We start from the raw sequence: 26,876 nt of genomic DNA on the forward strand, positions 1-26,876 counted from the left end.
ACTTCTGCGTTGTCACTCCCTAATCGTGAGATGGTGTTCACTGGTCTCAGGATTCACCACTGCTACCTGGCAGCGGGAGCAAGGGCAGCGGGTTAAGAAGGAGGCCAAGTCCTGACTCATTTGTGGGGCTCAGCATTGAACTAGTCTGCCTTTTTTTTTTCCTTTGGGACAGTTCTGGGGATTGAACCCAGGATCACTCTACCCCTGAGCTACATCCCCAACCCTTTTAATTCTGAGCAAGGTCTTACTTAGTTGCTCAGGCCAGCCTTGAACTTGAGATCTTCCTGCCTCCGCTTCCCAAGTCACTGGGATTGAGTGGCACCACGCCTGGCTCTCCTGCGTGTTTTGTATTTGATCTCTATCTTTAAAGGATAATCATGAGTTATAATTGAACTCAGCAATTCATAACCTTCTTACAGCCTCAGAGATCAGTATGAAACGAGCCCAAGAAACTGTCCGTGGGATAGCAGTGGAGAACAGCGCACGTTAGACCACCTTCCACACGTGCTCCTTCTTACGTTGCATGGAAATGCCCTTCTTTCTCTCTTAGGATGAATGATGGTTTCTTTTGTAGAGTTCTCACTTTTAAGTGACTATTTTTCATTTTAGTATCTTTACCAATACTTAGTATTAGTAATATTTTTAATAATATGGATGGAAACAAAGCATAGTATTCCACAGCCAAAAAGCTAACCTCTTTTTTTGCTCAAATCATCTTCTGATTTCCCCATCTCTTCACAAATCAGTGGAGAAGACGACACTCGGCACCCAGGCTCAGATAGTTAAAATTTATCAAAGAAGCAGTCATTGTTTACTGTACCTCATACCTTGAGATAAATGGTTCCCATAAAATCCTTTTTCTTTCACCCACAAAGGTTGCATGAAGGGAAGGGCATGTGGCTTGTCATTCGAAAGCTCAACCATTTGGCAACTGGCCTGTTATAATCTGCTACAATTTAAGTTGGTATCAATAAATGTATGTGCCATATATGATACAGATACAGAGAGGGCTGGTTTTGTTTAAAGCAAAAAACCAAAAAACAAAAACAAGAATCCCCTGTGCACTCCCTGACTGGCTCGGTGTCCTGGGGGCGGCCTGCCTGTGTGTGTAGATGTCTGGCCTGGCCGCCCGTCAAGGTCAGCCTGCTGGGATCCCGGCCCAGCCCTGCCCCTTCCCGAGGCTGGTACAGCTCTGCCAGGCTGGCTTCACATCCAGTGTCTCTGCCTTGTTATTTTTGGAGGCAGTTTTTTTTTTTTTCCAGATTTAAAAATGAGGAGTAATGAGGAGCAGTGATATTTCTGTGCTAATTGAATTATATGGAGTTTAGTGCCAGGAAAAATACTTCAAAAATAACACCAGAGATTTGGAGGAAGCTCGAAGCACCATTTATTTGGGGAGTGTTGAACATAAAGCTGCCATCACAGAGACTCAGACAAGCTGTCGAGGTGGCTGAGTTGTTTTATTTCCTATCTTTACAACTGACTCGCAGGAGGGACGCCACGTGATTAAAACGAGGGAATCTCTCTTGTCTACGTGCCCTCTTGTTGCTGAGCACTCTTAAGTTTCGAGATCTCTCCTGTGTTCCCAGTACCATTTTTACTTTTTAAAGAGTAAAAGTTGTTCCTGGATACTGTGGAGTGTTTCCTTAGGGAACAACAAGCAGCACCCTAAGTGATCTAACTTTCAGAAACAAGGAGCCAGATGCCCAGGATGGAGACAGCAGCCGGCTGCTGCCTGCTGTGGGTGTGGGTGTGCACGCGTGCACGCACTCAGCTGTGTACACTTTGCCCGCTACTCAGCAGGAAGCTCCTGGTAGATTGCAGGCAGCCAGTGGTGTTCCTGGAGTTGTGGGCAGTCACCTAGCACCACGACTGCAGAGGAGCCCTGTTCAGATGGATCTGGGCGCCTTCTGTTCCCTTTCACGGGGCTCCTTCCTCCCAGTTTTGCCTTTTCCGTTTTGAGTTGCTAGCCATAGGCTTCGCCCCCTACCCCACCCCAAGTCGCATGCTGGCAGGGTGCAGGGCGTACGCGACACGCGCTTGTCCACGCAGTGTGCTTCTGGGCCCGGGACCCCGGGGAGCTGCTTCGAGAGCCGCGTGGTCGTCGTGTGTGAGAAGATGATGAGTCGAGCCTGCTGGGCCAAGTCCAAGCGCTTGATCCACTCGAAGACCTTCCGTGGGATGACCCTCTTACACCTGGCGGCTGCGCAGGGCTACGCCACCCTCATCCAGACCCTCATCAGGTGGCGGTAAGGCCGGGCTGCGGCGCGGCTCGGGAGCGGCAGGGGAGGCGCAGCTGTCCAGCGAGCGCGCTAGTCGGGGAGCAGAGAGCTTTCTCTGAGGGTGGCTTCCAACAGACTTGTATGGACTTGAGCCCAGAACTATTGAGATTCAGACTGGGCGCTGGGTTTTATTTCCTTGGGGCTCCTCACCAGATGGAGAGCCCGGGACCTCGGGAATCCTGTACTCTGCATCTCTGCACGTTAGGGAGGTGAGATGCCCACTTAATCTCATCCCGTGAGGCTCTCTAATATCCTGGTATTCTTAATGCGGACTCACTGTGCAGTGACTTTTGGTGTTCTCCCGTACAGCACAAAGCATGCGGATAGCATTGATTTGGAACTGGAAGTCGACCCTTTGAATGTGGACCACTTCTCCTGTACTCCCCTGGTAAGGCATGTCTCCCTAACCATCTTTCCAGTCCAGCACAGGGTCTTAGAACCCCGAGGGGTCTGAGGATGTTACTTAAGAAATGAGCGCAAACTGTTGTATTACAGTGAATTCAGCTGCGCGCCCAACTGCCCGCTGTCATGCCTGTTGACGTGGGGCATTCACTCTAAATGCTCTGTGACGGCTGTGCTTCGTGGCCCACTGGGATTGCCAGTGAGGACCAGCGTGTCCGTGGGCAGCAGTGTAGACGTGAGCGATGGCCTCGCCTCTGACTGGGAAAGCCTTCTTTGCCTTCCTGCCTTGCAGATGTGGGCGTGCGCCCTAGGGCACCTGGAAGCCGCTGTTGTGCTGTACAAGTGGGACCGGCGGGCCATCTCCATTCCTGACTCTCTGGGAAGACTGCCTCTGGGGATTGCCCGGTCAAGGGGTCACGTGAAGTTAGCAGAGTGTCTGGAGCACCTGCAGAGAGATGAGCAGGCCCAGCTGGGACAGAACCCCAGGGTCCACTGTCCTCCGAGTGAAGAGCCAAGTCCAGACAGCTGGATGGCCCAGTGGCCCAGCGAGGCCATGAGCTCTCCGGAAATATCCAAAGGGGTCACGGTCATCGCAAGTACCAACCCAGGTAAAAATGCCCGGTTGTTATATCTCAGAACTTGACAGCTGTCCCATTTGCTTTTATGCAACCCCCTCAGAGAAGACCATAGAATATTCACATATGTTTAAGGTTTGGGGTTTTTAAGTTTTTCCTTTAAAAATCCATAGTGCCCCCCACCCAGGAGGTAGCAGGGACTCTATGCTACTGCCAGAAGTAAGCAGTTTTGCAGAAGGATTCTCTTAGTACAGTGTATGCTGCTGGGGAATGTTTACGCTTCAGGGACGTGCCTTGAGTTCCGGCTTCGCACTTTTGAGTTTCTCAGGCATAGAGAAAGTGTTAATTCTTTAGAATTCCTACTTCTATCGCCTTTCCTGACTGTCCTTTCTACTGTACTTTTCAGAGCTGAGAAGACCTCGGTCTGAACCCTCTAATTACTACAGCAGTGAGAGCCACAAAGATTATCCGGCTCCCAAAAAGCATAAATTGAACCCTGAGTACTTCCAGGCAAGGCAGGAGAAGCTGCTCTCCACTGCACTGGGTCTGGAACAGCCAAATCTCAGGAGGCAGAGCCCTAGTTCTAAGCAGTCTGCCCCCGAGACACTCAGCCCCAGGGAAGGAGTGAGGGACGACAGCCGGGAACTCTCCCCTCCCACTCCAGAGACTGCAGGATTCCAAGCCTCTGCATCCCAGCCTGTAGTAAAGTGGAGTTCCAAAGATCTTTACATTGGTGTGTCTACAGTACAGGTGACTGGAAATCCGAAGGGGACCAGTGTAGGAAAGGACACAGCACCTTCACAGGTGCGTCCGCGGGAACCGATGAGTGTCCTGATGATGGCTAACAGAGAGGTGGTCAATACAGAGCTGGGGGCCTGCCGGGCTAGTGCAGAGAACGAGTGCGCGCAGCCCATGGATGACATCCAGGTAAGCCCCCAGCAGGTAAGCCCACAGAGCCAGGCGCGGCACCGCCCTGATCCTCACACTTAACTTCAGAAGGTCACGTCGCTTTTTCCCTGGTGGCTAAAGTCTGGTCTTACACATGAGAATGTTGGAGTATCTCCTTTCCTTGGGCCTGCATTTTCCTTCAGTGAAATCAGGCGCTGTGAATAGGGCCTGGATACCAGGGCCCAGGTCTCAGCAAAGCCTTCCCTCCTGGCACCAACTCCTCGGAACTCACTCATGACCCCACGATAAGTCTCCTGCTTCCTCCTTGCATCCAGGATGACGGGCTTCACTGTTTTACAGCCCTAAAAATAGCCGGCAAGGAAGCCTGCATAGAATTCGTATTATCTAAGTGGCGTTGATCGACATAGCCATCACCTAGCCATTGTGAAGGGCATATAGTACATGAGGCTTTCAGTGGAATATCTCTAAAAGCTGATAATGGACAGCCCTTAAACATAGACGATACAGAATCCTGGTATGGAACCAAACTCATTACAATTTAGAATAATATCTGCTGAGGTAAACCTGACATGAGGCTATTAAGGCCATTTTCACTAATTAATATATTTGGGGGGTTGAAAGGGCAACCTAAGAACATATGGTGAAGCCAGATGTGGTGGCGCACGCTCGTAAACCCCGTGCTTGGGAGGCTGAGACAGGAGCATTGCACAGGTTCGAAGCCAGTCTCAGCTACTTAGTGAGGCTCTCAGCAACTTAGTGAGACCTGTTTCCAAATAAAGTATAGAATAGGTCTGGGAGTATATATAGGCCGGAGGTAGAAAGCCTCTGGGTTCCACCCCCAGTACCACAGACACAAAAGAACATGTGGTGAACTTTATCTCTCCAATATCCCATCAATAGAAACCAAAACAAATGTACAAGGATAAACAGCTCACTAAAATTTGGCAGGGAACCCATGCCTATAGAGGCGACACACAGGGCGTGGAGGAGGCCCCCTGCCCTGGCCGGCATTCCTTGGCAGGTCTGACTGTCCACCACTGCTGACACTGCGTCAGGGGCCCTTCCTGCCAGGCCTCTGCTGTTTAGTGCAGGAGGAGAAGCAGCTCCCTCCTCGATAATGACTGGGAGGCCATGCTCCTGATCTGTGACTGCCACAGTCACGGAGAGACCTGCCACGCAAAGCTACATGATGTTTTAGACAAAGGCTCGCACGTTTCTTCTGTAAGGGCAAGATAGAGAATAGTTTTTGGGCTTTGCCATAAGTATTTAATCTGCCCTAATAACACAAAGCAGCCTGAGATGATATTAAAAGGATGAGTGTGGCTGCATTCCAATAAAACTTTATTTATACAAACAGGTAGTTGGCTGGACTTGGCCTGGTGTAGTTTGCCAAGCCCTGTTTTAGACGATTCCTGATGGATGCCATACCAGATATCGATACTAAGCATTCTAGAGCTATATTTATCAGTATAAACATCACAGTTTGAAAATCAGCAGCTCAGGAGAGGGGAACTAGGTTGAACATACAGTCAGTGCCATCCAGCAAGGCTTCCTGCAGCGATAGAAACGCACTGGACTGCCCAGAGAGGGCGGCTGCCAGCCTCTGTGGTGGTGAGCACTTGAGGTGTGGCCAGTACAACTCAGAATGAGATTTCCAGTTCCACTCACATTTAATGAACTTAGGTTTAAGAGCTATTGGAAGCTGGGCGTGGTGGCGCACGCTTGTAATCCCAGCATTCGGGAGGCTGAGACAGGAGGATCTAGCCAGCCTCAGCTATTTAGTGAGGCCCTTTGCAACTCAGTGAGACCCTGTTTCCAAATAAAGAATAAAGAATAGGGCAGGGGGTATAGCTCAGAGGTAGAATGCCCCTGGGTTCCATCCCCAGTACTGAAAAAAAAAAAAAAAAAAAGCTGTTGGATATGCAGTTTTATAGCAGCTGGCCTTCACTGAAACAGAGTTAATGCAAGAAATAAAAATAACCTAAAAAATGGACTTCAGAATTTCAGAGTCTTAAGACAATACTAGTGTGCTAAATGAAGGGCATATATCTGTGAGAAAAGCTGCAGTCTAAAAAAGTATTTTGCCAAATGAAAAAATAATTTAAATAATGAACTAATTCAAGAAGCAGGAAGACCAGAGTTGATGGAGGATGAACCGGTGGAACCAGTGGGACCATTAGGTCTTCACGATGACTGGCAGTGTGCTTGTGTTTAAAGGCAGTTTTAGAAAGGGATTCTTTACCTGGAAGAGGAATGATGTTCGAGGAATCTATCACTATCATTTTAAGTTATTTTAACAAAATGAGGCCGACAGGGAAGTAAAGGAAAGCAGTGTATTGACGCAGCTGTCTTGTTCAGGGAGGATCCCGGGTTCTGTTCCACTCATGATATGGATCAATAAGCCAGGTACTTGCAATCCAAGTACTTGGGAGGCTGAGACAGGAGGATCACAGGTTCAGAGTGGTTCAGAGAGAGATGCTTCTGGGTTGAATCCCAGGTACCAAATTAGAAAGAAAAGGGTGGGGGGTGCAGCTCGCTTGGCATGTCGGGACCCATAGAGTTGGTCCGTAGCGTGAAGAAGATAGAAGATACAAAATACAGTTCAAACTATATACTAAGGTAAATTTTATACTAAGGCAAACTATATACTAAGGTAAATTTTCAGGAAGATCTGACAGTTGTGAGCCATTGTGTACCCAGCAGCATAACCTCTAAATGCTGAAACAAAAACTAGTAAATACCAAGAACCATGGAAGCCCGGTCACAGCGGGACGCTGGTCTCCTCCCTCAGACCAAGCAGATAGGAGGCCATGGGAAATTCACAGGACAGTTAGAAAGCGTGAAAGGGTATCTTTTATAACATATCCAACATGTTATGCCTATAATTCTATAGATGTGTGTTTAATGCACATAGCAAATACGTATAACTTTTCTTTCAGATAGCAAAGAAGCATTTATGAAAAGTTTTCATATTCTAGGACACAGAGGGCATTTGCATAAACCCAAAGCTGTACACTTAAAGGCTGTCTTCTCTGACCACAGTCCAAAAGAACTGCCTTAGCCAGGCACATGCTATACTGCATTAAATCCCTGAGGCCGAGACAGGACGATCGCAGGTTGGAGGCCAGTTTAGGCAACTCAGACCCTGTTTCAAAATGATAATGAATTCAAAAGGCTGGGGTGCATCCCTGAGGCAGCACCCTGCCGGGCTCAGTCCTCAGCCCCTAGGCCACACGCAAAAAAATCCCACTGTCTTGTGTAGCTAATAAAAAACCAGCTGCTTGGTATCCAGACTCTCTGGCTCATCATCATATCAGGTACCATGACGATGACACGCGTTTACAGGCTGGGGAAGAAGGGGAGGTAGGTGGCTATCGGTTGAGAACCTTCGAGTTTCAGATATTCCATTTTGCTTTTTAAAGATACTTAAGTAAGCCTGGCGTGGCGGTGCTTGCCTGTGTTTCCCTAGTGCCTCAGACCGCCGCCTCTGTTTCCACACACTGCTGCACCAAGGGGCCGGGCTGCGTATCTGTTAGGAGGTTTGCAGTGTGGCCGCCTGGCGATCCCGTTACTCACCAGCAGCCCTGGTGTGGTATCATTAAGTGGCCGATCCCGCTGTGATGGCGAGGAGGAGCGAGCTTGAAGTTCTCCAAGACGCGGCCAGAGGCTTTTGGCCCAGCTCTAATTGGGAGACAGTCAGATTTCAAGAGCTCAGAATATGTGGGTAAATCATGTAATAACAGTGCTGTTTGTACCTGGCTGACTCTCAAGGTTCTTTGCTACCTTCTGGCCCAGGTGAACATGATGACCTTGGCGGAACACATCATCGAGGCCACGCCTGACCGGATCAAGCAGGAGAACTTTGTGCCCGTGGAGTCCTCGGCCCTGGGAAGAACGGATCCCGCCACCGTTAGCAGTACGATGAGCTGGCTGGCCAGTTACCTGGCCGATGCCGACCGTCTGCCGAGTGCTGTCCACATCAGGTCAGGGACATTCCAGGCAGACTCCTGGATTTAACGGGAGGCCAGGGCGGTGGAGTGTCCCGGATGCGGGCCGTGATGTGAGATTTTACCAGGGAAGGAAGAAGCCTTCCGGAGGTGGTTCATTAGCACTTCGAAGGCCGCTTCCGTCCTTACTCCATGGCTCTGTCCCCAGGTGGAAGTGCATAAGATAGGAGTCCTAACGTAGCACGCCCCTCACTTGGTGAAGCTCTAGAGCTCCGGGCAAGGAGTGGGCTTAGTGGGCTGAGTACTTAGCACAGTACTAAACTCAGAGTAGGGCTGAGTATGAACTTACTGATTGGAAGGACAGAGACGCTACGTAGAGCAGCTCACCTAGCACAAGGGAGACCTCCTAACTGCCTGCGGGAGCTTCGGGGCGATACCATAGGACCCCACTAAGGAGCAGGCGTGCACTGCGCACAGCTGTCGCTCACTCGGCGCTCTCCTTTGTCTTCTCTTGTTTCAGAAGTGCATATAATGAGCCTCTAACCCCTTCTTCTAATACCAGCCTGAGCCCCGTAGGCTCTCCAGTCAGTGAAATAGCTTTTGAGAAACCCAACCTTCCCTCGGCGGCAGATTGGTCAGAATTCCTGAGCGCATCTACCAGCGAGAAGGTCGAGAAGGAGTTTGCTCAGCTGACTCTGTCTGATCATGAGCAGAGAGAGCTCTATGAAGCTGCCAGGCTTGTCCAGACAGCTTTCCGGAAATACAAGGTAAAACCTGAGTCTTGAAGTCATGGCGTTTCTCGGGCTGGGGAGCAGGCGCGAGGTCCAGTCGTTCAGAGCAGAAGCCTGCCCCATGTCCTTTTTTTCCTCTGGGTTTATAGAATTTTTATTGAAAGTTGCTAATTACAGTACACTAGATTATTAATAACCGTAGGAGCATTAGTAAAGTAAAGCTCGTCAGTAGTAAGTATAGCTATCACCATCTCAACTTACTGTCGATAATGATATGAATATCTTATTTAGTTAACACAAAGTAAGTGGACACCTATGCCACAAGGAATTTATGACGACACAGGGCCTTTTAACTGGAGGCCTGGAGACTGGTGTTAGGAAGCCCAAATACCTAGTTACACAGTGAAGCTTCTGTCTGTGCATTTTTGGGGCAAGAGGATCAGAGCCTTCTACAGGTTCTTGAAGGAACCTTTGATCTGGTAAGACAATTTTGTAGGCCTCCTGCCATCTAAATATCATGGTTTAATTTAAAAGCAAAAATAGAGGCTTATTCTGTAAATTCATTTTTCCTTATATTTATAGTTAACTATCAATATATTCTTGAGAGTCCTGGGATCTCATTCTGAGAGAGTCGCATTGCATGATGGCTCTTCCTAACTTTTAGGGACGTAGAAGTTCTTACGTGGGGTCATTACTGATCTTTCCCCTCACTTTACCCTTAAGGGCCGGCCCTTGCGGGAACAGCAGGAAGTGGCTGCTGCCGTCATTCAGCGTTGCTACAGAAAATACAAGCAGGTAAACCTTAGTTCTGTGTCACAACAGGAAAATGTACCTCACCCATGCAGCCTGGCCCCTGAGGACCACGGCGTGCAGTCTGGCTGACAAGCACTGCGTCCAGTTCTTAATCACAAAGATGGCATTTGAATTGTCTTGATTAAAAACCAGAGGAAAAGAAAACACAGCCGTGGCCAGTTAAACTTGTGCCACAAAAAAAATTTTATAAAAAATTTGAGCCAGGCCTAGTGGTGCAAGCTTGTAATCCCCGTGCTTGGGAGGCGGAGACAGGAGGATAGCGCAGGTTCGAAGCCAGCCTCGTTGGCTTAAAGAGATCCTGTTTCCAAATTAAAAAAAAAAAAAATACAAAAATAAGTCTGGGAGTGTAGCCCGGAAGAAGGGTTTCCAGGAACACCAGTACCACCAAAAAAAAAAAAAAAAAAAAATTGAGAGCTGGGCATGGTGGTGCACACTTGTAATCCCAGTAATCCCAGCATTTGGGAGGCTGAAACAGGAGGATCATGGCTCTTGGCCAGCCTCAGCTACTTAGTGAGGCCTTTTGCAACTCAGTGAGATCCTGTTTCAAAATAAAGAATAAAGGCCGGGCGTGGTGGCACACGCTTGTAATCCCCGCGCTTGGGAGGCGGAGACAGGAGGATCGCGCAGGTTCGAAGCCAGCCGTGCTGGCGTAAGAGACCCTGTTTCAAAAATATAAAATAGGTCTGGGAGTGTAGCCTGGAGGAAGAAGGACTTCCAGGAACCCCAGTACCACCAAAAAAAAAAAAAAAAAAAAAAAAAAAGAATAAAGACGCTGGGCATGGTGGCGCACGCTTGTAATCCCCGCACTTGGGAGGCGGAGACAGGAGGATCGCGCAGGTTCGTAGCCAGTCACGCTGGCTTTTAAGAGATCCTGTTTCCAAAAAAAAAAAAAAAGTATAAAATAGGTCTGGGAGTGTAGCTCAGAGGTAGAAGGGCTTCCAGGAACCCCAGTACCACCAAAAATAAAAAATAAAGAATAAAAAATAGGGCTGGGAGTGTCACTCGGACGTAGAGTACCCCTGGGTTTCATCCCCAGTACAGCACCCCAAAAAAAAAAAAAAATTGGGCCTTTTAATCTTAACATCTCCCAGGATATTGGTCTCTGATGCAAAGAAAATTATTTGTGCTTGAAATAAAGGTGTGTATTTCATTAATACCTAAGCCGTAGTAATTAAAGAACTCCAGTGAGTTAGGCACGACAGTTGGAAAAGGGCAATCCTGGCTGTTAGCTTTTCTGTTGACTTACATAGGTTGTGTGGTCTTTGGCAATTTTTCATTCAGCTTTTCATCCATTTTACAATGAATAATAGCAGAAGTCTTAAAATCCTAAGAAGCTCGCAACATCCTTGCATTTTCTAGTTAACAAGTAGAAAGAGGATAGTGCAGTCCTCTTTCATGCAAGATTACTGTTTCCAAAACAATCTGTAGGGTTATATAGCTACCACAAGGTAGGAGAGGGACCGAAGGTTTATGGAACATATATATTTACCAGGTTTTTCAGGCATACCATCTTGTGTACTCCTTACAGTTACTCAAAGTGTAAAGAGTTTCATTTCCACTTTACAAAGAATCTGAGGTTCAGTGAAATTTAAGTAAATATTGGATTTTTCTCATCTTCAAAGGTGGTTGTAGAATACCGAAAATCACCTCACTGGCTTTTGACTGGTTTACATGATAAAGTTCATTTGTGTCAGCAGATTCTGGAACATTTTATTAGGTTGTGCGCTGGGTGGGTTTGACGTTTTTATTTCCGCAGTGATACATACCAAGGCGTCTAGTAATCACACAGCACTGTGGGCCCTCTCTTGTTCTTCCATAGGGCATTTCTTTCTGGGGGGTGCCATTTGCCCAGGTCTCTCTAGCTGTCAGTGGGGCAGGGGAAAAACATCTCCAGCTATAGCCATTGAGTTCAGGATCCCAGAAATGAAGGTTTATTGTGCAAACGCTGACACCACAGGACTTCAGCTCCACCGCGGGAGCTGCGAGGGCTTATGTTGTGCGCAGGCTTCGTGGTAGTGAAGTCTGTGGTTTTTTTTTAACCCCTCCTGAAGAAGTGTTGTCTACAACTAGGAAGATGGAAGGCATTGCTTTTGGAAGTGGTGATAACTACAAGGCATACTTTGGAAGATGGCAGGCATTAATAAAACCAAGTTGCCTTATTTTTTTGGTTGGGAGTTTTATTGAATAATTCTGATTTTTAATTTCATTTTATTCAGCAATCTAACATTAATCTTGTATTTTCTGTTTCTCCCCCAAGCTGACATGGATAGCCTTGAAGGTAATGATACACCAAAGTCCTCTCACAAACCATTCCACAAGGCTCACAAACGTCACGCCCATCTCCAGCTGCAGGGAGGCGCCATTCAGATGGCACAGTCATGAGACACATACTCCCCTGCCAGCCACCTAGCCACGTGCATCCAAGCTCTGGGGACCTTGTGGTTATTTTAGTTGGAGTGGGTTTTGGCATTAATAATAATTGGACATTTTCTTGGCTAGTGTCAGTCTATCCAAGCCAATTACTGTGAGCCCATTGGCCACTAAGTAAATTTCCTTTGTCCATCACGGACTCACAGTGGGCTGGGGTTTGAATGTGCAGTGTGTAAGGCCCAGACGATAAAAACACCAGAGCATCTCTGTAGGCCACAGGGTTCTTGTCTTAAAAGACTTGGAGAATGGAAATGAAAGATTAGTAGGTCACATGAGACTAGAGATTCTTACAGAAGGACCCCACTCCTCAAACACTGTAAGAACATTTCCTTCTCATCCCATCTCATAATCCAGGAATAGAAAGTTAGGTATATGTAGAGATTTTTCTAAGGAATATTTTTGCTTAAAATGGTAAGTTGCCTTCTTGTAAGCAAAGGGCTTCATGTGACTTCTTGTCCTCGGAGTCGTATTCCATTCCATTAGAGTCATGGACACAGCGGGTTAACCCGTAGCGAGCTCTGTTTTAGTGCCTGGGGACGGTCCTGAGGAGGACCCGTGCTTGCATGCTGCCTCCCTGCTCCTGGCTCTGCAGCAGGCTGGGTGGAGGGCTGCTGGCATTGGGCACAAGGCACTCCCCGCTCTGATGACCTTCCAAGGGTTTGTTGCTTCCCTACTGGGTCGGTCTGATGAGCGTTAATCTTTTACAGGGTAAAATGACTTAAAGGTGTCAGCGTTTCATGATAAGCCTTGTCTTTGGGACCTTGTAGCTCCATCAGAAATTGGTTATACTGAACTCAAATCATTAGAAATCAGATGTTGACTAGGAGTTAGATCCATGTGTGATGGGGATATGGGGCATAAAAAAGGCTAAAAATAATTCCAAATTGGAGAGCAAATATTAATCTTAAAATAAGCACTCAGAATTTTGTTTTCTAAATATGTTTTGAGACATTGCTATTAAAGATCTTTTTCAAGAAGGGCAAAGTATTCATGTTTGGGCAAAAAGCACATCGCAGAGCAGTTTCCACTCTCTGCAGGTGAACTTTAAAGTAACGCTTTGGAAAGGTAGGTGGAAAGATTTCTCATTTGCCTCTTGTGGGATTAAATCTCAAACGGAGAATAGGATAAGAACAGGAGGGGCCTCTTCTCCCCTCCCCGAAGCTCAGCCCCTGGACTCACAGCCCCTGTGGGTGCTGTCCTGCTCATTCTTGTGTCCCCTGCAGTATGCACTTTATAAAAAGATGACACAGGCGGCCATCCTTATCCAGAGCAAATTCCGAAGTTACTATGAACAAAAAAAGTTCCAGCAGAGCCGGCGTGCTGCTGTGCTGATCCAGAAGTATTACCGGAGCTATAAGAAATGTGGCAAGAGACGGCAGGCGCGCCGGACAGCCGTCATCGTGCAACAGAAGCTCAGGTGGGCTCAGAATCTGCGCCTGGCGGGCAGGGCTGTCCAGGAGGAGCCGGGGCCTTGCTGTGCTCAGCTGCGCGCGCTCCAGAGCCCTCCGGGGTGCGGGTTCTGCACGGCGATGCCTGTGCTGCTGTTTCTTGCTGCTCATTGTGCTGTTCCTCTCCCCACCCCACAACATTATTTTGATGTCATCAGCCAATTCCAGCTTATATCAAAGCTGGTCAGGATCACCATGTACACCAAGAGGTGTAGTCTGAATTATACATTAAATAGTTTAAATGACATTGGAAGAGTAATTAAAGTCCAGCTATTTCATTCTAGAGTATAATAAAAACACTTAGCACAGTAAAAGATACCAATTAAGAAAATAACCAGCTGGACGTGGTGGCACACACTTTTAATTCCGGATATGGGAGGCTGAGACAGGAAGATCCAGGTTCACCATTAGCCTCAGCTACTTGGTGAGGCCCTCTGCAACTCACTGAGACCCAGTTTCAAAATAAAAGAATAAAAAATAGGGCTGGGCTGTTGCTTGGAGGTAGAATGCCCCTGGGTTCCATCCCCAGTACTGAAAAAAAAAAAAAAACAATCCAAAGATAGTATCAAGCTCATACAAGTCAACTGTTAAGGAGGTCTGTGCAGCTACAGAACGCCTTTTAACACAGGGGTTCATAAAGAGTTAATAAAGGGGGTTCAAGGGCCATTTTGTCTTCGGTCTCTGTATTATCTCCCTGGAGTGGTGAGCATGCTCCCAAGCCCTGCGGTCCCCCCGCCCCCTGCGGCCAGGGCCCTGTACCCATGAGCGGCAGGTGCTTGTGGATTGGCCACATGAACTGTTCATTTAAAATCCCCGCTACCACCCTCCAGTGTTTAGTTTTTGCATATGAGGCTCTGTGGAACCCTCCTCATGACAATTAATATTCTGACTTTTTCAGGAGCAGTTTGTTAACCAAAAAGCAGGACCAGGCTGCTCGAAAAATAATGAGGTTTCTCCGTCGCTGTCGCCACAGGTACGTTGATCTCCATCCAGACAGATTGGTCATCGAGGTCATTAGCCAACCTGACCGTCAGCACTCACTGGCCCACGTACAGCCGACGCCCCAGCAAGCAGACACCAGGCTAACCCCAGCAAACTGTAACCACATACCAAGCTCGCTAGTGAGCCTGCCACACGGGCCTCTGGGGACCTTTCAGACTGCGCTGCGCATTAGGCCAGGGAGGTCTGTGCAGCCTCGCTCTGTTTGGACTTGAATGTGAGGGCGATTTATTCAGACCAGCTCTTGATTCAGGTTTCTCTTTCACCTGTTATTAATATGCCACTTGGTGTTACGGTGTCACTCCACATTCTCACCATGCGAACAGACCATCCAAACAGAAAATGAACTGGGTCGCTGCTGTCAAGGAAAGGGAAGAAAACCACTAAACCCATATGGGTTTTCTGGTGTAGAATTTCCACTAAATAGCTGGTGCCCTCTGCTGGGTATGTAAAGACTAGCATGCACTATTGTTGATGAAAACTAGTCTGCGATAAAGAGCAGGAGAAATTCCTGGAATGAAACCACACAGGAAAAGACAGGCATCCGAGATGACAGCTGCAGTCTCAGTTGGAAAGCAGCGGGCCCCCGAGTCCAGATCCCCTGGGGGCAGCATCTCCTGCTGGCACTAGGCTGGAGGAGTGTCTCTGCCTCCTCAGGGTTGAGCTTTCTGGTTCTCTCACTTGGGGGGCAGGTGGAAAAGCGCTTGGTTATCTCTACTGAGTGCTAGTCCAGTCTGGGATTCGCAGTCTGGCCGCCGAGCTGCGTCTCCGCAGCCTCCCCTGTGGTGGGGGGTCTCTGTGCAGGCTCCTGCTGCCCTAATCTTGCTCGCTTCCTGTTTCTGCCCGAAGCCTTAGCAGTCATATTCAGTTTGGTTCCTCAGAGTTTCACTTCACTTTTTCTTACTCTTAAAGTCATCTGGTTGCTAACTCGGAAAATATTTTGCCTTTGAGACTTAAGATTTAACTGGTTATGTATACTTTTTCTTAAATCAACAAAAGAGTGCATTTGTGCAAACATACAAGGAAACATTCATGACAGTTGTATTAACAATAATGGCCATACTTGATGGCACACGCCTGTCATCCCAGTACTTGGGTGGCTGAGACAGGAGGACCGCAGGTGTGAGGTCAGCCTCAGGAACTTAGCCAGACCTTGTTTCAAAATAAAATAGGTCTGGGGATATAGCTCTTGGAGGTAGAATGTCCCTGCGTTCAGCCCCAGAAGGGTGCACACACAGAGAAATAAACATTTTAAAAGGAGGTGTGGGTTTTCTCCAGCTTGATGCAGTGAAGCGAGCTCAGGCCTACTCCCCATGTCCCCGTGTGCCCAGCGACTCCTAGGCTCCATACTGCTGTCACCGGGGCCTTGTCAACCCAGGGGAGCTCGAAGATGAGATGCCGACACGAAAACTCTTAAGTAGGAAGTTCTTCAAGGAGACACATTCCAAATTGTGGGGTGTGGCTGGGCAGTAATAAAACTGATCTGCAAAACTTACCTCTTTTCTCTTTTACCTGCAAAATGGAAATCCCAGGAAGACTTCAGCTTTTATTTTCAAAAGTTACCTTTTAAGCCGGGCGTGGTGGCACACGCTTGTCATCCCAGCATTGGGGAGGCTGAGACAGGAGGATCGCACACAGCCTCAGCTACTTAGTGAGGCCCTTTGCAACTCAGTGAGACCCGGTTTCAATGTAAAGAATAAAAAATAGGGCTGGGTGGAGCTCAGAGGTAGAATGCCCCTGGGTTCCATCCCCAGTGCCGCAAAAAAGGAAAGAAAGAAAGAAGTTACCTCTTACTGCCTTTTTGGCCCTTTCAAACAAACCTGAGTGTTCCTAGGTCAGATTGTACTGTGCTTTTTATTTTTCCTTCATTTCTTTTAGTTACATTCTTAAACTTCAAGTAAATGTAGAGGAAATGAAATACGAGAGCAAAATTACGTGAATTTCTATAGCTATTTATTTATTTCTTTGCCAAAGCTGTGTCCTATGTTCATAGTGGGCAAGAGAATAAGATATTTAAACAAAACATAAAATCAGGAAAGGCTGTGTCCCAAAGTAGGCTGAACAAAGGAACCTTCCCAGTCTTGTTCTTAGAGTTCTCTTTTTAGAGAACTTGTACCAGTTCTCTGAGAGAGGAAAATTTTGTAAACTTTTTTTTACCTTCTCTAAGTTTATTTTAGCCATAACCTTATGAGAACGCTAAGGAGAAAGTGCATTATGAGGAGAGCAGCTGGCGGCCCTGGTTGTTCATGGTTTAGAGTGAAGTAAAGGTCATCTGAGCTCTCTTCTCGACCTCGTCAGAGTCTAGGTGTGGGACAACGATGGGCTAATCTTAACATCCTTGTAGAGATCAATATTTATTTACCTTTTCTATAAATTTAATATATCCAATTAAGAAACTTGAAGAAATCCTGAACGTCTGTCTGTTCTGGGTTTTTTTTTAAACTTAAATTTTATTTGCTATATATGAAATATTGTTTCCATTCTGGCTTATTTAATGGTAAGACAATGCCACGTGTGCTGCCCCCCTTCAAAAGCATCAGAGTCTGCGTTAAATAGAGCGCGTCACACGATGCCCTCGCATGGGGCGGGCAGCAGCTTCAGGAGCCAGGTGGCCCATCTCCAAGCCACACGGCCCCAGCGGCTGGCGCTTAAATAGATGGATTTCCTACCTGCTCATTTCACACACCCACCGTCACTCTTCCTTTTCTTCTGGAAAAATAAATAAATGAATGAATAAATAAATAAAGGAATCACGTTCTACCCTTTTTGGTTGAAGTAAAGCTATTGTAAGATATCTGTTGTGACCCTCATGTGCTAATAGCTCTTTGGTGTTGTTTTACTGTCCAAAGCCCCCTGGTGGACCATAGGCTGTACAAAAGGGTGAGTTTAGCTGCCTGCTAGCCAGTTTATCTTCCATTTTCAATATTTTGCTTTTTGCTTGCTTGCATGGGGCTGCGGCCTAGGTATGCCAGTAAGTTTCACATCCATTTTGAATGAAATAAAATGAAGAACCAACCCTAATCACTAACACTGCTGTTCTCTATGTCGGGAAGGCAGCCACGTGCGGCAAACGTACAAGTGCATGTGTGGCCAGGAGGGAGGGGCCTCTGAGGCCGCTGCAGGGCATGCTCAGATGGGGTTGAGCCTGCCACACACACACGCTGGTGCTACAGGTGCAAGTCTACATGAGGTCGCGTTGTAAGAAAATACTAAGCAAGTGGGGTTTTCATGATTAAAATCGTTTGCTGTATTAAATTTTCTCAACTCCTACTTTGTCCAAATTCCTAAAGCAAGAAGGTTGACCAGGCAGTTCCAGGCTTTTTAAGAACCACTCTTGTTTAGGATTACCGCTTCCCCATGACCCTGCTCCCATGGCTGTACTTTCCAAGCCGCTCTTTCCTTGTGCTGTGCTGGGAGGTAAGTTAGTACACAAGGTGGCCCTGTCAGGACAGCCTAAGATCGTGGCTATAAAATAGAGAGCAAACCTGAATTCCAGCATATGATGGTAAGCTGAGCAGAGGAAATGGCGAAGGGTCTTAAATCCGTGTGTTCCATATCGCAATTGGGAGTGCTATCCCAAAAGAGAATTCTCAGTGAATTAGGAGCGAGTATTCAGTAGACACTATCAGCGTTCCTGAGGTTTTAGAACACAACGCTGATTTGTAAGTCTGGCAAGCGTCTTGACTCTAACACGTCTTAAGTAACAGTAAAAGATTTAGGCATCAGAAATTTTTTTTAAAAAAAGAAGGAAACGAATTCACCAAATTGGACTTAAATTCATATTAATTTGGTAACCTTTTTAAATATATATAGTCTTAAGATGAATGTGATTATTTTTATTAACCACATCCAGCGCACCCTCTTCTTAACCTTTTACTGACATTTTGTTTAGTCATTTTTTTTAATTTTTGGAAGAAAATTATAATTAAAAAACATTAAAACTTGTAATGTTTACTAGACTTTTATTGATATTTGTTCATTATGTTTTAAGGTAGAAGTTGGCCGTTTTTTAAAAGGCAGAAGACATATCTTAGACTCACTTTGCCACAGAATCTCTTCCAACTATGGAGCTCTTCCACTGTAGCCTGAAAAACAGCCAAAGACAATAAAAATGTAAAAGAACGGTCATGGCTGTATTCCCATAAAAACCTTACTTCCGCAAATGGACCCTGGGCTGGGCTTGATTAGAGGAGAATTGAATCCTAATGATGAGTGACCTTGCCTGTAGAAGACTTAGTCTGACTGACTAGTTGATGAAGGAGAGATTGGTTTTGAGAAAAGAAAAGCAACTACCTACGTAAAATTAACTAGTTAATCCTCTTAATGTTAGACAACTTTATCAGTGAAATATTTCAGGTCCCATGCGGTAGAGCCAAATCAGAGATGTCTGTGCTTGAACTGTAAGAAGAGACACGATCTCCATCTCTCTTCCCTCTCATCCTCTGCATACATAGATAATATTTCTTTCCATTAAAAAAACTTCAAGAGAACAGATGCATGACCTAGTGCTCAGTTTAACTAAAAGTTGTAGTATTTTGCATGTTAAATGCAGTTAATAGAGCCTGCTGCAAGGAAACTGACATTTTCTTGGAAGTGGTTGCTTATGCACTTTTGAAGCTTGTTAGTTTCTGGTATGTTAATGATCATATTTGAGAGTATAATTTCTAAAGGTGTTTTTCAGTGCCAACCAGAGTCCCTACTTTATTTAGTGCCTGCTGCATTCTGTTATGAACTCCTAGAACTCCTATTCATGCATGGGAAGTTGGAATTTCATGACATCCCTTGTGCCTTGTGCAGTCCTTAGGGGTGAGAGAGAGATTTCGGGTTCTTCTGGTGACACTTATCTAACTATAAGGTGGAAAACTGGCTGTTCTCCCTCTCTCGTCTTCAGAGAAGTCACAAAGACACTTCCTTCAGCAGTTCCCAATTTGAAATTCTTTTTGCGAGCTGATCATTCTCTGAGAAAGCTTTATATTCCTGAAATTTATGTCAAAGGAGATAATATACTTATTTTGTTAACTTATAAAGTATACTTAAAACATCTTGAAAAGTAATATTTGAAACATTAAGAATTAAATGTTGTGGTGTATCGTCTTTAAAAGACTATTATTGACCCAAACTCCTAGGTCAGAGAGCAGAACATCTAAAGGCTCATCAGAACCAAGACACAGCGGGCTCTTTCCAGCAGCCCCACACCTGGGGAGTACCATTTGTGCCTGGAACTTCTTAGCTTTGCTCGTGGAGGGCTGAGGAAGAGCACCAGACAGTCTTCGCATTCTTACTCAGCCTCTCCTTTGGGCTTGCCCCCTAATTTATCCAAAAACTGAAGAGAGTTACCAAATTCCCGAGAATTTTTCTGTTTTTGTCCCAGACACAATTATTCTCTGTTTAGGTGAGAACTTTCATTATACACACAGGTATTTAAATCAACTGTCTTGATTCTTTCTTTTACTTAATTAGGTGTGATAAACCAACTTCAGAAAATGACCAAAGGACTTTTAAACTTTAAAAACTTTTCATACATGTATGCTGAAAATACTCTCTTCTGGCTCGATTTTTAGTAACATCTAACAGGTTGTTACTCGGTTTTATCGCAGAAAAACTAGAAAATGTAAAGCAAATAGTAAATAACAGAATTACCTAACAGACCTGTCCCCACGACATCGAGACTTAATTGGCCTAAAAAACCCACCTCTTTAGAAAATGGCTTACCACTTCTTGTTCGTAGGCATTTCTTTTTCGTGAGTAGCAGAAACTGTTCTCATGGACGGGAAGGCCGTTCTCTGAAGAGTCTTTCCTAGATAAATTCCTCCTGCCCCTGTATAACATTTTTATAAATTCTGTAGTCACTCCAGGTTATTATTCCCAACAGTGGAAAGACTAAGTGACCAGTTTTGTAAACTGTCTGCCTGTGTGTTCAGTAAAGGTGGGTGTAGCATCCTTCCAACATAAAAGAACCTTAATTGGAGGAAGAAAAATATAATGCTCTTTGAGCACAAACCTTGAGAGATTTCTCTATATTTGAGAGCTGGGCTTGCAAACACTTAACTTTGCCAGAGGCTGCCAGTGTTTTGGTAAGTAGCGATTTTAGCAAGTCAGCTTTGCCTCCTGCTTATGAGAGCAGCCCTGCGAAATATTTCCAGTGGTCATTACCAAATTCCAGAGGTTACATGCTTACAGATTATGCATTTGCTCCTTGCATACACTTTTATCCACGGGATGGTTCTTTGACAGTGCCCCCGAAGTGCACTGTTGATAAAAGTCAACGATGGCCAGGTCGACGGCTGCTTCTTGCGTTGGGCCTGGTGTGAGGTCTCGTCTCCACGGGGTCCCATATGCTCACTGAGGAGTAAGAAAGGGATGTGGGGTGTGTTGCTAAGGATGTATTTTAAGTCTCCAAAGTAATTTTGTCTCGCTTCCCTCTTTTAGGAAATGGATATTTTTGGAACACAGTGGCGTGTGTTAAGTTGCAGACAACATGCTCTGTGTTGTTCTTACTGGGCCTCTCTGTCTTTTTTGTTTTGCAACCCCAATGAGATTTCTGGAAAATGGCAAGATCTCTCTTTTCCTAATTTCCCCACAAGCTGTTGCAGCTCTCAGAGCAACAGGTAACTCATCAGAAAGCCGCATCGGGCTGCCCTGTATATTTTTGACGTCCAGCATTGCGAGAATCTACCTGCTAAACTCCACTGACTCATGCACATTTCTCTGGCTGAGCATTACTGAGTAGATGTAACGAAGTGGCTTTGCCTTATGCTTTTCTCATGGAGCCATTGTTTGCTGTGAGTTTCTGAAGGAGGCCTGCTTCATTTATCCATGAATTATCATTGGACGTCTGATGGAAGTAAGCCCCGTGGGCTTCCGCTGGCTTTCAGTGCTGTTGCTTACACATCACCTCCGTACATTACGATGCAACCTTTTTTTTTTTTTTTTTTTTTTTGGTTGAGACTGTCACAGTATTCCAAACGTGGTGATGGTTTCCAGCCTAGAATGCTTGGGGGAATCTGGGTTTGTCTTTTAGAGTTGAATGGTCACAGGTCAAAGTCGTGCTATCCCACTTACTGTTAACTCCAAACTAGTAATATGAGAAGTTCTTTCCAAGTTACTGATAAGTGGTTCAGAAACGTGGTCCACGCAGCTCTCCTTGGAAGCAAAGGCCTTCATCTATAGAAGCTACAGCCTCTATCCTGTATTGTCTTTATGACTTCACGGAACACAGTTTTGCCTATCTTCTATGTAATGGAATTCAGAAGTAACTGCGATTACAATGGGATAATTTTTAGATAACCTGGACATTTTTAGGCTCACGTTTTTGCCCTGAATAAGCCTCACATTTATAATTCCTTAAGAGAACTAAAACCTCAGTCAGTAACCTTAGCTCAGTTATATGTAACATAACTCCTAACAAAAGTTTGTAGAGTGCTGGTATTCTAAATTATATAGATATGAGAGGCACAGGTATTAAATTTTTAGGTATAATTCCAATTTCAAAAATTTAGGTTCTACACTAGGTGTGGTGACACATGCCTGTAATCCCAGCACTTAGGGAGGCTGAGCCAGGAGGACTGCAGGTTCACAGCTAGTCTCATCAACTTAGTGAGGTTCCCAACAACTTAGACCCTGTTTCCAAATAAGAAATAAAATAGGGCCGGGGGGATAGCTCAGAGATAGAAGGGTCTCATGGGTTCAGTTCCCAGCAACACACACACGCACACGCACACGCATTCAAGTTCTATATTTACCAAGCTTACATACTGAAAAATAGTTTACAACACAGGCAGTATCAGTGAAACCAGTTCAGTCCATTGATTTGGGTTTTGGTCCATAAAGTGAGTTTTTCTGCCGGGCATGGTGGCGCACGCTTGTAATCCCTGCGCTTGGGAGGCGGAGACAGGAGGATCGCTCTGGTTCGATGCCAGCCTCGCTGGCTTAAGAGACCCTGTTTCCAAATAAAAATATAAAAAATAGGTTTGGGAGTGTAGCCCGGAGAAGGGTTTCCAGGAACCCTAGTACCACCAAAAAATTTAAAAAAAGAGTTTTTTTTCCACTGAACTTTTTACTTTGCATGTGAGCACATTTATAAAGTCATAACAGATAAATGTTTTCTAAACCTTCTCCTTTGAAGAATGACAAGGAAGGAAGCAGACTCATAGCATCAAAGTTTGGAAATACCAGTAAGCAAGGACAATCACTCAGAGATGCTGGTTAAACTTTTATTGTATAATTCTTATGGTTAAGGTTTATTTTTAGTTAGCATATGACGTTTTGTGATAATTCATGTCCTTGACTGATAACAGGGCAAAACCAAATTTCTTTAACTATTTGAAACACTCTAATTTGAAACATCTATTTCTTACAATTTGTTGAAAATTCAAATATATCCAATGCTGTTCCAAATCACTTTAGTAATATAATTGTTTTCTGTTTCGTTGACGGAAATATAAGTTTCGAACATTATTTTATCCAGTTTATATCTGACCTATAGCCAAAATTAGGCACTACCTCTTATCCTAATAACTTACCCCTAAGTACCATAAATCTCCATTTATGATTTCAGTAGGGCAAGGTATAAAAGTCTCAATTTCATGCAAACATTAGGAGTTAAGTTAACATGGTCTGTAAATCATGAGTTAGAGAACAAAACTAAAAATCTTTTATTCTCAGTCACATCTTTATTCATATTTTAGGGTTCTACATTTAACTGAGTTAAAAAAATCAACAACTGCTGGGCGAGGTCGCACACGCTTATAATCTTTGCGGTTGGTAGGCAAAGACAGGAGAATCGCGCAGGTTCGAAGCCAGCCTCTCTGGCTTAAGAGACCCTGTTTCCAAATAAAAAAATATAAAAGAAATAGGTCTGGGAGTGTAGCCCGGAGTTCGAAGGGTTTTCGGGAACCCCAGTACCACCACACACACACACAAAAAATCGACAAGTACATTTTATGTGGTTTCTCTGTGCCCTATGACACTGTAATTAAATCAGAATAATATCTCAAAAAGGATAACATCTCAAAACTAATACAATATAAATTCTGTCAGTTTCATTTCATGCTACGGAAATTTTCCAAATGCACATTTTCTATAGTCTTCTGGAAAGAAACAGGAATTTTAAAATGTGTGTTATTTTGAGCAGTATTAGCAGTAGTGGAGCAGGCTCTAGAGTGACACCGAAGTGGGTTCACGGCCCTGCTCTGCCCCTGCGTGGCTGTCAAGACTCAGAGCAGGCCATGCTGCAAACTTGAGGTTCTGCAGTTACAAGTAGAGATATGGCCAGTATTATGAGAACTACATAAGGTAAACCGTAGAGCTATTGGGATATAATAAGTATTCTCTTCCTTCCCCCCAATTCTTCCTTTAACAACTTTCTGGGGGGAAAAATGTTAAAGTCTGCACCAATCAAGTCATTTGGTGTCATTTATAATGCTAGTTTATTGTGGTAAATTCATGATAAAACTAAGACGTGAATTCTCCATTGTAGCTCTGGGAGTTATGAAAGCTCAGAAGATATACCTGAAAATTGGAGTGCTTTTATTTTTACCTATGCAGACAGTCTGTGTGTGGACACCTCACCTTAACTTAGTGTTCTGTGAGGATATCATTCATTTTATACCAGAATATTTAAATGGCAACTTTAAAATTTTGTGAAAACTTTGAAAGAATGGAGTAGGGGGAGCCCTGCAAAATCAGATGTGACCATTTTAACTAGAAGAAAAATGTTTTAAATTATACGCAGACCATCTGATTATGGATTCTTTGGCATGAAATTACAGAAAACCTTTCTGGTTTATAATTCACTCTCCCTTTTATTTCATCTCAGTGATGAACTTAATACTTTAAAGTACTTCTCTTTATTCTAGGAAAATTGTTAATGGCTGTCTTTATGCTTATGCTCTCAGATTTTGAATTTAGAATTCTTTAAATTAGAAATTTTACCAGTGATGACGTCACTGTTGCATACTTGTGAATGCAGATTTGACGTGGCATGCACGTTTTGCAGTAATTTGGCACACGGGTCTGCACACGTACAGATGCTGCATGTCCGGGAGTAAGGTCGGCATCCGTGCACGCCTTGCGTTTTCCTAGCCAGAGGGGTCTTAGTTCATAGACTGCATGTTTAAAAACTGAACACAGACTTTAGCATGTTTCCGTTTTTTAAAAGCCAGTTATCAAGTATGCATGTCCCCAGATAGGGACCTTTAGCAATGCATAATTCCATACTGCAATATACGACCTAAATTACTCTTAAAATTTAATAAGCCATGGCATCCTTAATTATAAAATTTAAAGCAAAGAGTATCTGGGTCTGGTTATGACCATAGCACTGTATCCTAAGTGCAGTTTTAACAAGAAAGGACCAGGCAGTTTGGGAGATACATTGTCACTGTCGTTCGTAAAAAAAAAAAATCACACCAAGTTGGACTTGGTATATGTAGGAATCAAATAAACATGATTTCAAACATAACTTTTAAAAGATAAGCTTTTCTCCTGAAAAGTGAGTCTCTGGAGAGATTTTACCTGCTTTGCAGAATACTCAGAAATGATTCTGCTTGGAAGTGGTAAACGTGAAAGTTTTTTTAATTGGTGCTAGAGTGCACGTGCCGTCCCTCGGCCCCAGCCCTACGGCCAGTTTTCTCACGTTTCCTCTCTGCCCGGGTATTGTCCAGAGTCTACTTAGAAAGTAAAACACATCTGCAAGTAAAATTTAAATTTTCTGCTATAACTTAATATGAGACACCTTACTCCAAGAGGACCTGAGACCATGTTTGAAATGGCTGACCTCCGCATAGGCCCGTAACAAATGGGACACTCCTCGCCTTGTCAGTAAGGTGGAGCAGGGGCTTTCTGAGAACCTGCTGCTTCTCTGTGCCCACACTGGGCAGCCAGCGTGACTATGTGGAATGTGGACTTGAGACTGCGACGCACACGGCACGCACTGGCTGCTCCTGGTCACTCTGCCGAGGCGAGCTCCCAGGCATGGAGTCAGAATAGGGTGTGACTCCAGCTCACCACCGCTTCCTTGGCACCCCGCTACATTTTTAAAAACGCAAATATTTACATTAAAAATACAGGCCAGAGGTGACAGTGTGCTGATGTGAACTTCTCAATGCCTCAGTCTCTCATAGTTTCAGTTTGTTTACAACAGTGTGTCTGATAAGCAGCGCCAAGTCCCTTCAGCACAGCACCTTACTGCTGTCCACCTAGGAGCTTTGAGAGGGAACCTGAACATCTCTTAGAATTACAGCGGCGTGGTGGCCACGCCTGTAATCCCTGCGCTTGGCAGGCGGAGACAGGAGGATCGCGCAGGTTTGAAGCCAGAAGAGACCCTGTTTCCAAATAAAAAAAATATATAAAATAGGTCTGCGAGGGTAGCCCGGAGGTAGAAGGGCTTCCAGGAACCCCAGTACTACCACCAAAAAAAAAAAAAAAAAAAAAAAAAAAAAAAAAAAAAAAAAAAAAAATTACAGTGTGGAATGGGAGGAGAGCAAATAAGTAGGAAAATCAGACTCCACAACCCAGGAAGAAGAGGGCTTTATGGTCACGTTCAAGCTGGCCAGTAATCTTGAGTCTGTGAGCAAAGCAACAGTTGAATCCCTAGGTCTGTTTCAAGCAAAAAAACCGTGTGTGTGTGTGTGTGTGTGTGTGTGTGTGTGTGTGTGTGTTTGCGCGTGCGCGCGCAGTTCCCTTAGTTTATATCACTTGAAATCAGGGCATTTGTGGCAAGAAAGAAAGCTACTTGACTGGATCTTTCTAAGATGAGCGTGTTGTTACACTTACCACAGCAGGCTTTGATTCTGCTCTGTGCTTGGGGTGCCCGAGGTGGAGCAGAGTTTTAGAATTTTTTTTTTTAAATCACCTTAAGCAGCGCCATGTCTTCTGCCTTGAACATTCTTACCAACAGTTTCACCGAAGTTTCCCTTGCCTCCGATCCTCAAAGGGGCCCTGGCTTGGCTTTTCGTTTCGGGGGCAGGGCACTAGCCCTTCCCTGGATTTGGTCATGGTTTCACTATATAGTTATCGCCTGGTGTTTTGTTTCTCTTCCAGAGTGAAAGAATTGAAAAAGGCCAAGGAACTTGAAGACATACAGCAGCATCCCTTAGCAATGTGACATTGCTTTTCAGACTGTTTTCATTTCTGTTTTTAGCAGAGACATGCGACAACTACAACACACACACGCACACACACACGCACACACGCACACTCCCTCTGCAGTTTTGGGGAGATCAGCTGCAGGATTTTAACAGGAATGTTTGGGTCATTACATTTGCACTTTCATGGACAACTTTTAATTTGATCAGCAAGACATCTTGGAACTCAGTCTTCTGTTGGATCATAGGAAAAC

The 26,876-nt window shown here is 45.0% G+C and overlaps 1 protein-coding gene across 8 annotated transcripts in view; it reads left to right on the top strand.

Annotated features, from left to right (window-relative positions):
- CAMTA1 (calmodulin binding transcription activator 1) overlaps positions 1–26,642 on the top strand; it is a gene marked incomplete at both ends in the record, with an annotated part of 865,599 nt that extends 838,957 nt beyond the window's left edge. For 2 of the 8 annotated variants that reach the window (XM_080693323.1, XM_080693325.1), the window contains 10 exons: positions 2,053–2,249; positions 2,592–2,670; positions 2,977–3,292; positions 4,005–4,186; positions 7,964–8,151; positions 8,636–8,882; positions 9,570–9,641; positions 13,313–13,506; positions 14,436–14,510; positions 26,579–26,642. In XM_080693323.1, the coding sequence (XP_080549449.1) occupies positions 2,053–2,249; positions 2,592–2,670; positions 2,977–3,292; positions 4,005–4,186; positions 7,964–8,151; positions 8,636–8,882; positions 9,570–9,641; positions 13,313–13,506; positions 14,436–14,510; positions 26,579–26,642 (1,614 nt within the window). Of the gene's footprint in view, positions 1–2,052; positions 2,250–2,591; positions 2,671–2,976; positions 3,293–3,665; positions 4,187–7,963; positions 8,152–8,635; positions 8,883–9,569; positions 9,642–11,916; positions 11,938–13,312; positions 13,507–14,435; positions 14,511–17,385; positions 17,417–26,578 lie in introns of all 8 variants that reach the window. The other 6 variants (XM_080693319.1, XM_080693324.1, XM_080693322.1 and 3 more) reach the window with 6 other exon arrangements.
- Between the last annotated feature and the right edge of the window lie 234 nt (positions 26,643–26,876).

The sequence above is a fragment of the Muscardinus avellanarius genome (genome assembly GCF_963383645.1).
Source record: "Muscardinus avellanarius genome assembly, chromosome: 3".
NCBI classification, from domain to species: domain Eukaryota; kingdom Metazoa; phylum Chordata; class Mammalia; order Rodentia; family Gliridae; genus Muscardinus; species Muscardinus avellanarius.